The 9,598-nt window shown below is 40.5% G+C and overlaps 2 protein-coding genes and 1 long non-coding RNA gene across 5 annotated transcripts in view; 2 read left to right on the top strand and 1 right to left on the bottom strand.

The window, feature by feature from the left end:
- On the top strand, positions 1,307-5,757 carry LOC104721558 (proline-rich receptor-like protein kinase PERK14). Of its 2 annotated transcripts, XM_010439566.2 has the most exons (9): positions 1,308-2,474; positions 2,661-2,836; positions 3,789-4,062; positions 4,156-4,242; positions 4,332-4,402; positions 4,581-4,666; positions 4,777-4,924; positions 5,068-5,229; positions 5,331-5,757. In XM_010439566.2, the coding sequence occupies exons 1-9, from the start codon at positions 1,493-1,495 to the stop codon at positions 5,544-5,546; spliced, it is 2,202 nt and encodes a 733-aa protein (XP_010437868.1). In that variant the 5' UTR covers positions 1,308-1,492; the 3' UTR covers positions 5,547-5,757. The 2 variants fall into 2 exon arrangements, with proteins under 2 accessions (XP_010437869.1, XP_010437868.1); XM_010439567.2 differs by lacking the exons at positions 3,789-4,062; positions 4,156-4,242; positions 4,332-4,402; positions 4,581-4,666 and adding exons at positions 3,204-3,290; positions 3,380-3,450; positions 3,629-3,714 and having other exon boundaries at positions 1,307-2,474; positions 2,661-3,110.
- The window catches only part of LOC104727605 (putative FBD-associated F-box protein At1g05080), a 4,867-nt gene continuing 1,926 nt past the window's right edge, over positions 6,658-9,598 (bottom strand). The window contains exons 3-4 of the mRNA XM_019232337.1: positions 7,028-7,162; positions 6,658-6,939 (exon numbers count right to left, since the gene is read on the bottom strand). Of these exons, the coding sequence (XP_019087882.1) occupies positions 6,658-6,939; positions 7,028-7,162 (417 nt within the window). The remainder of the gene's footprint in view (positions 6,940-7,027; positions 7,163-9,598) is intronic.
- On the top strand, positions 7,631-9,545 carry LOC104721557. Of its 2 annotated transcripts, XR_757042.2 has the most exons (4): positions 7,631-8,681; positions 8,765-9,113; positions 9,222-9,269; positions 9,364-9,545. It is a non-coding gene; the product is annotated as an uncharacterized LOC104721557 (long non-coding RNA). The 2 variants fall into 2 exon arrangements; XR_757041.2 differs by having other exon boundaries at positions 7,631-9,113.

The raw sequence follows: 9,598 nt of genomic DNA, 5'->3' as shown, positions 1-9,598 counted from the left end.
TTCCATACATGCAATATCTGACTTCCTTCTGCAAGTAATTTTATCATTGTCTATAGCTAATTATTGTGATACATCTTAACGCAGGTGCATGACGAACTTGTGCTGGAAGTTGATCCTTTGTATGTAAAAGAAGCTGCAATATTGCTACAAACCAGCATGGAAAATGCGGTTTTCCTCCTCGGTATGTTACCTTGTATACAAGCTTCTTAGTATGTGATGTACATATGTGATATGTGTATATATATTGACATTATTAATTCTATTCTATATATTTCAGTCCCTCTACATGTGAAAGTGAAGGTTGGGAAAACATGGGGATCCTTACAGCCGTTTCAGGCTGATTAAGTAAGACATCAGCAAAAATTCAGCAAGTCGTCAACATTCAATTCTAAGAGCGTCGGATGGTTTTGAGCAACTCGCTCACAGGCCAGTATGATGCATCAAAAATGTTTTAGTATCCATGGCTTGACTCGATGCCATGCTCTGATTCATCTTCATGAAGTGATGAAGAGAAATGATCTCACCGGCTTCTTTGACAGGCAAGTACATATGCGTGGAGCATGCCAAAGGGAATTGCTCCTGCTGTGTTCTCAGACGGCTCTTATCGAAGCTTCAAAAAGAGTCTCTGTATACTAAAAAGAGGTAACTTCAATAGCTACCATAGTTTTTACTTAGACACTGACCAAAATCGTAGAAAGGATAAGCGAAAGCAATTTCACTTTTAGATTGTAAATAAATACCTACTTTTTTTTTTTTTTTTTGTAAATAAAGATTAGCGAAAGCAATTTCACTTTTTGATGGTTCAAAAGGAGTAAATATATTGGTTCAAAGTATGCTCTGTATATTTTTATAGATTTGATATGTACTTTATAGGGTTTGAACCCCAAAAAATGTATTTTTAGAACAAAGAGACTAAAGGTCTCTCAGATTTTATACATTTCAAAATACTTTAGAAATTCATATATTGTCGTTATATAAAAAGAGGGAAGTAAATACCACTTGTTAGAAGCATCTTGCTAGGCCCATCCCGTGAACCTATCAATCCGGAGGATATACTTTTTCCATTGCAGCCTAAAATTCTTTAGTGGAACTTGGAATCCATAATTGGAGTTGTGATAGATCGATCAAGAGATGATATTAGTAAAAAAAAATACATTTCTTTTATTATTAAGAGGACATGAAGTAGTGGGTTGCTCACGAGCGGCGTTGCAAGCTAGAGTGATTTGCTCCGCTGTCTAATTGTGTGTTTGTTAGTTAACTAACACTGGAAAATGAAAAATAACAAAAATAAAAAAAAAGAATCACAGGTGAGAAAGCGATAAAACATTCTCAGCGTCAGAAGCTTACACTGCTCTATACGACAAAAACACCCTTACTTGCCCAATACCTCTCTCACCTGCTTCCTCTATGACTGACCCTTACTGTATGTAACTGTAAAAAACTTCACTCTTCCAATAATTTTGCGTCCTTCAACAAAACGCCGTCATTTTGAATGTTGCTCTCTCCTTCTTCCTCCCCGGCTCCGGCTAATTCCCCGCCTGCCACGTCTTCACCTCCGTCAGATTCCTTACCTGACACGTCATCACCTCCAGCTCCTCCTTTGTCTCCTATTTCCCCGCCATTGAGCTCTCCTCCTCCGTTGCCTCCCCCACCGCCCCTCTTAGCTCCCACCGCTTCCCCACCGCCTCTTCCGATTGAATCTCCTCCGTTAGAATCTCCACCGTCTCCGCCGTTAGCATCTCCACCGTCTCCTTCATTAGTATCTCCACCGACTCCTCCATTAGAATCTTCATCACCACCGTCTCCTCAGGCCTCAGCTCCTTCCGGTTCACCGCCATTGCCCTTCCTTCCCGCCAAAACGTCTCCGCCGCCTTCTCCCCTTCCCTTTGAGACATCACCGCCGGGGAAAACCATTTTCCCGCCGCCTCCTTCACTTCCCTCCGATCCAACCACGCCGGAGAATACGGCTTCTCCTCCACCGCCGTCTACTCCTCGCCGCCGTGCCCGTAAGCCTTCGCTTCCTCCTCCCACCAATTCCTCCCCACCAAAACCTTCTCTGAGCACTCCGACTCTCCCGGAAACTTCTCCTCCACCTAAACCACCGCTCTCGACGACGCCATTCCCCTCTTCATCCACTCCGCCGCCGAAGAAGTCACCGGCAACAGCAACTCTTCCTTTCTTTGGGCCTACTGGCCCACTAACGGGGACAGCAGCACCACCTATTGGGCCCGTTATAGAGCCCAAGACAAGTCCCGGCGAATCGATATCTCCCGGAACGCCACAGCCACTTGTACCGAAGAGTCTGCCTGAGACGACGTCGTATCACCGCTCTTCCGCCGGATTCTTATTTGGCGCTGTAATCGTTGGAGCTCTCCTACTTGTTCTGTTAGGCCTTCTCTTTGTCTTTTACCGAGCTACCAGAAATAGAAATAACGACAGCTCTGCTCCTCATCAATCCAAAACTCCATCAAAAGGTATGATGAATTCAAATCAATTGCCATAAAGGTTTCTAATTTCTTCTTGTTCATGAATCTTCTTTGCCTACAAAGTTTCCATAACCTAGCTAAAGACATAAACTTTGATATCAGTTTCAACGTTATTGTTTCAGATTGTCATAATTGTAATGTAATGTTAAGCTCTTTGTTTTTTTACTGGATCAGTTCAACATCATCGAGGCGGTAATGTCGGGTCAAACCAGACGCATGTTATCACAATGCCACCTCCAATCAATGCTGCACCACCTAAATATTCATCTAGTGGAGGTCATGGTACTAAGGAGAACAATGCTGTTTCTACAATGCCATCTGGAATGTTCACCTACGAAGAACTTTTAGAGGCAACCGGTGGATTTTCAGAGGCGAATCTTTTGGGAGAAGGCGGTTTTGGTTATGTTCACAAAGGAATATTGAAAAACGGGATAGAAGTTGCGGTGAAGCAGCTGAAGATTGGAAGCTATCAAGGGGAAAGAGAGTTCCAAGCTGAGGTTGACACAATCAGTAGGGTTCATCATAAGCATCTCGTTTCGTTGGTTGGTTATTGCGTTAACGGAGATAAAAGACTCTTGGTTTACGAGTTTGTTCCTAAAGATACGTTGGAGTTCCACTTACATGGTAATAAATATATGATATGATATGATCCCTTTTAAGGATTTGATTTTGTCTTTAGATTCATTGTGTTGAGTATTGTGAGAATATGTGTTGTAGGAAACAGAGGAAGTGTGTTGGAGTGGGAACTGAGGCTCAGGATTGCTGTAGGAGCAGCAAAAGGATTAGCGTATCTTCATGAGGATTGTGAGTTTTTTCTCCTCATTAATGACAATGAGAATGGCTGTCTAGGGTTTTTCAACACTCATATTGATTTCTCGTGCTTGAAATTGCAGGCAGTCCAACTATAATTCACCGTGATATCAAAGCAGCTAATATCCTTCTAGATTCCAAATATGAGGCAAAGGTGATCTGCTCTTTAATCTTATCATTAAGTTTTGTTTTTCAGGATGAATTCCACCAGAAATTTGGGTCTCAATGAAGTTTTTTGAATCATAGTTTTCATTTATTCGGTTTGTATTCATACCATTTTCTTCTAATTAACAAGTAGCTTAAGAGTTGCTATTCTGTTTTGCTTCTTTCAGGTCTCTGACTTTGGACTAGCCAAGTTCTTTTCAGACACTAATTCATCATTCACTCATATCTCTACTCGAGTGGTAGGAACTTTCGGGTAAAACACTATCCATGCATGATATGTTATGTCATCTTAACTGCTGTATCGTAAGATGAAAAGATTTANTAGAGGCAACCGGTGGATTTTCAGAGGCGAATCTTTTGGGAGAAGGCGGTTTTGGTTATGTTCACAAAGGAATATTGAAAAACGGGATAGAAGTTGCGGTGAAGCAGCTGAAGATTGGAAGCTATCAAGGGGAAAGAGAGTTCCAAGCTGAGGTTGACACAATCAGTAGGGTTCATCATAAGCATCTCGTTTCGTTGGTTGGTTATTGCGTTAACGGAGATAAAAGACTCTTGGTTTACGAGTTTGTTCCTAAAGATACGTTGGAGTTCCACTTACATGGTAATAAATATATGATATGATATGATCCCTTTTAAGGATTTGATTTTGTCTTTAGATTCATTGTGTTGAGTATTGTGAGAATATGTGTTGTAGGAAACAGAGGAAGTGTGTTGGAGTGGGAACTGAGGCTCAGGATTGCTGTAGGAGCAGCAAAAGGATTAGCGTATCTTCATGAGGATTGTGAGTTTTTTCTCCTCATTAATGACAATGAGAATGGCTGTCTAGGGTTTTTCAACACTCATATTGATTTCTCGTGCTTGAAATTGCAGGCAGTCCAACTATAATTCACCGTGATATCAAAGCAGCTAATATCCTTCTAGATTCCAAATATGAGGCAAAGGTGATCTGCTCTTTAATCTTATCATTAAGTTTTGTTTTTCAGGATGAATTCCACCAGAAATTTGGGTCTCAATGAAGTTTTTTGAATCATAGTTTTCATTTATTCGGTTTGTATTCATACCATTTTCTTCTAATTAACAAGTAGCTTAAGAGTTGCTATTCTGTTTTGCTTCTTTCAGGTCTCTGACTTTGGACTAGCCAAGTTCTTTTCAGACACTAATTCATCATTCACTCATATCTCTACTCGAGTGGTAGGAACTTTCGGGTAAAACACTATCCATGCATGATATGTTATGTCATCTTAACTGCTGTATCGTAAGATGAAAAGATTTATTAATCAATGATCACTAAACGTCTTGTGCACCATTGAAACAGATACATGGCTCCAGAATACGCGTCTAGTGGGAAAGTAACTGATAAGTCAGATGTATATTCATTTGGGGTCGTGCTTCTAGAACTCATCACTGGACGTCCATCAATTTTTGCCAAAGATCCTACCACAAACCAGAGTTTAGTTGATTGGGTAAGTCAAAATACATATGATGATGATGATGATGATGATACCCATCAGTTTTCCAATAGATATTGATATTGGAGGAGAAGTAAACTCCAAAATAACTGCAAGCTTGAAACTTCATTAGATTGTGACTTTTGATATATCCTCAGGCGAGGCCGTTGCTTGCGAAAGTGATTTCTGGAGAAAATTTTGACCTTGTTGTAGACCAGAGGTTGGAGAAGAATTATGACACAACTCAGATGGCAAACATGGCTGCTTGTGCTGCTGCTTGCATACGCCAATCAGCTTGGCTTCGGCCCCGAATGAGCCAGGTTTGAGAGTAGTTTAATTACATGTATTTTTTCGATATATTTGAAATGAGTCTAAAAGCCTAATTCATGCATATAATTATATCTTGAAAAAACTTGAATAGGTAGTACGTGCTCTTGAAGGCGAGGTGGCCCTAAGAAAGGTCGACGAGACTGGGAATGGCAGGACGTATAGCTCTTCTGAAAACCCGAATGACATCACACCACGGTACGTAACAAGTAAGAGGAGATTCGACACAGGTTCAAGCGATGGTTACACTTCAGAATATGGAATCAACCCATCTCAGTCGAGCAGTGAACAACAACATGTGAGTATTTAGTTTTAAGGTTCCACCACAATTATATTATTGACTTTTAGAATACGGTCATCTGGGGTTTAACAAAAAGAATGTGGTAAGAAATTAGCCTACTTCATTCATTTGTAGCTAAGGGTTCTGAAGAACACTGCTTGTGTTCATTTGGGGATCGTTTATGTACAAATTTGTTGTAATATTGGGGCACAACCGCACAAGTTTAATTATTTTGAAATTATCTTGTTTGTTTCTGATCTAAATCCTAAACTTTGGCTCGGTAGTCGGTACCACAAACCTTGTCTAGCACTCCAGCTTTCTTAGTTACTTTTACGTTCTAATCCTTTAATGTGGTTAAAAGCATTCTACATTTTTGTATATATTCTATAGTAATAGCAGTTTTTCACGTTAAATTTAGGGATACGTGATAAAAAGCTAAAGCTTGCACATTCACTGAGCATGATAAAAGTACAAATTTCATTTGAGCAAAAGTTGACATGTTGTCGAAACCCTAGGAATATTACTCAACTTCTCGATTGTCAACTCTTTCTTTTTAAGAACGCCGGGTCTCACAGAGACTGTCGCGGTCTTTAAACACATAGAGTTAGCTAGGATATACGTCAAGAATTCTTCCTCTTCCACTCTGTCTCCATATTCTCTATACTCAAATATCTCGAGATGTGACGACATGCATCGAGGAATAGAANCCACAATTATATTATTGACTTTTAGAATACGGTCATCTGGGGTTTAACAAAAAGAATGTGGTAAGAAATTAGCCTACTTCATTCATTTGTAGCTAAGGGTTCTGAAGAACACTGCTTGTGTTCATTTGGGGATCGTTTATGTACAAATTTGTTGTAATATTGGGGCACAACCGCACAAGTTTAATTATTTTGAAATTATCTTGTTTGTTTCTGATCTAAATCCTAAACTTTGGCTCGGTAGTCGGTACCACAAACCTTGTCTAGCACTCCAGCTTTCTTAGTTACTTTTACGTTCTAATCCTTTAATGTGGTTAAAAGCATTCTACATTTTTGTATATATTCTATAGTAATAGCAGTTTTTCACGTTAAATTTAGGGATACGTGATAAAAAGCTAAAGCTTGCACATTCACTGAGCATGATAAAAGTACAAATTTCATTTGAGCAAAAGTTGACATGTTGTCGAAACCCTAGGAATATTACTCAACTTCTCGATTGTCAACTCTTTCTTTTTAAGAACGCCGGGTCTCACAGAGACTGTCGCGGTCTTTAAACACATAGAGTTAGCTAGGATATACGTCAAGAATTCTTCCTCTTCCACTCTGTCTCCATATTCTCTATACTCAAATATCTCGAGATGTGACGACATGCATCGAGGAATAGAACGCGGTTGGTTCCATGAAAGTGGGATCCGTTCCACGGGGTGAAAGGCATATTCCTGAGAAGCAATGATGGCTATATATTGGAACAATTTTTGCCTAGTATTTTAGAAAATTAAAGCAAGAAGAAGAGGAGATGATACGTACATAATTTACCAAAAGATCTTTAAGTTTTGGAGCATTTTCAAGTAAACGTAGGAGTGGTCCCAACCAGTCTGATTTCCATGGACAGATACTTAACTTTATAAGTCGAGAGAAGTTGATGGCGCTGCAACGCACAAGCTGCAATGAAGCAAACAAAAACGTACTTATATGCCGTATTCACAACGAACAAGGCTAGTTACATAGATAAAGAGTTAGAGAGCTACCACTTCTTCGGTCGTCATAGACAACTCAAGGGACAAGACCCTGGAAATAGATGTTTTGGACTTTTCAATATCAGGGAAAGATCTAACATGGATATATGCCTCATTAAGACAAGGCATATTCTCGATCGACCAAGAGTCTCTTGAAAAATCAACGATGAAAAAGTCTATTACTGCCGGAGTATCGATAGCCAAACACCTACCCGTATCTATTACATCATTGTCATCTGGAAGTGATGTATAATCCCAATTTTCATACCACAGGTACTGTAAAGAAGGTACTTTCACACTAAACTTTGTGACATTGTCATGATTCTTGTTCCGTTTCACGTTCAAAAGGTCAAGAACAGGGCAGCTCGATAAGAACCTAACAAGGGAAGTGTGAGGATAATTGTTGCTTTTGGTCCCTCATCGCCTCACACCCGATTAAAGATTCACATATCTAAAACTTGAACATGACACATGATGACACAAGAGAATTTGATCACCGAGTTCCCGGCCTCTAACCCGTACGTCTCGGGTGGGAATTGTCTCCCACAACTTCCACTATATGAAGAGGTTACACACACCACTAACTTGTGATGTTCTTTGGTTTACAGATTTTGGTACACAAGAGGATACAAAAACAAGAACACAACAAAGAAGGAGAAAGCTTCTTGAAGAAGAACCCTTTTTTCTTCTCTTTCTCTAGAACTCTCTTTGATGTCTTGTCTCTCACCTACCTCCACTTTATTGATCGATGAAACACACTTATACATGTATGCATTGGGCCAAATCATTTCCAGAATCTTATTCTCCTTTCCTTAATGCCAATTTCGTCTGGCCCATTAAGGCCCATTTGTTTTGTGTTTGTCAAACCCAACAACAATCTCCACCTTTTGACAAAACAAAACACTCATCGACAACAAGAAATCTGAAACCAACCTCTCCTCTTCTTCTGTTCGTGAAGCCAAACTTCAGCGAACCTCCTCCGACAAACTCCGCCTCCTTATCCGGTGAGCATCTCTCTTCTCCGGTGGCAACCAGTTTTTTTTTTTTCTTTCACCGAGCCCTCTCGTTCTCGACATGGAGAAGATGTAGCTTCTTACTTCCCCATGGTATAGCGGAATTGGAGGCTAATTCCGGTCATCCCTGCATGTTTTCCGGCGAAGCCAAGCTTCAGTCTCCACCTGTTTCACGGCGGCTCCCAATTCCGGTGAATCAAGAGACATTATCTCCATATCTCAACTTTGGTTCGATGAACCATGTATCACCACCATTCTCGCTGGCAATCTCCTTCAGCTGCGATCACTACCGGTGGAGCTCTTCTCTTTCCTCTTTGGTGATTTAATTTGTAGAACCCGAGACATCAACTTTGTCTCTTATCCATGCCTCTTCTCCCGAGCTGTTCCGTTTTCACCCGCGAATCACGCCATCGCCGTCACCGTCCAGCTCAGGTACCCTCTAATCTCTCTCTTGTCTCTTCCTGACACTTAGTGATTAGGATCTTCTGAGAATTGCCATTTTGAATCCATTTTAGGTGATGAGCTCCACCTGGAACCAATTACTCTCCATCATGGCTCCACAACCTTTTCCAGGTAACTCCTTCACAGCCCTGTCTCTTCCGATTTCCAAAAGACTCATGAAACTCTAACTTCAGTTTCATGTCTACTCTCACAGCAGCTCTAGTGTTGAACATCCCATGTTCTTCTTTCTCCTTGATGACTTCAAGTAATCTCCTAACCATGAATCATCTTCCTCTCTAGCTGCTGGAGTTTTCCCCCTTTGAGCCACCAAAATCCTTACTTGGATTTTCTGAATTTTCATCTCAGAAACTCCACTTGGAATCAGTCTCCAACTCTCGACAACTGATTCTCCAGTCTCCACAAGTAACCAAACTCCTCTTATTATCGGTCACCTTTTCTTGGCTCATACTTTCAAATTCAAGAACTAACAATGAAGAACTAAATTGTTGTTCCTTGAATCTTAACCAACAGCTCCACCTGGAATCTAAGTCTCTTCACAGTAATACCAGATGCCTACAGGTAACTCCCTTAACCCTCCTAATCTCTTTTTATCGACATAGTTTAATTTTAATTTCCCAAAGCTGACTTGTTTCTCTGTTCTTCTTCCTGTCAGCGTATAATGTCGATTGGGGTTACCTGGAGCTGTATCTTCCTTCAGACGACATTGAGGAGATCATAGCAGGCTTGTTTCCCTTCCTCACACTTCTGCATTTTCCTTCCTTTGCAGCAACTCCGACGATCTGTTTCGTCCTTTTTGCTGTTCCAATGACTCCAGGTAAACAATTGTACCTTGAATCATTTTCTTTTGTCTCTGGATTTTTTTAATTCTGTAAGACACCATGAAACCT

Source organism: Camelina sativa, chromosome 11 (genome assembly GCF_000633955.1).
Source record: "Camelina sativa cultivar DH55 chromosome 11, Cs, whole genome shotgun sequence".
NCBI lineage: Eukaryota > Viridiplantae > Streptophyta > Magnoliopsida > Brassicales > Brassicaceae > Camelina > Camelina sativa.
Note: the sequence above shows the minus strand (reverse complement) of the source record. Positions and strands in the feature narration are given on the sequence as shown.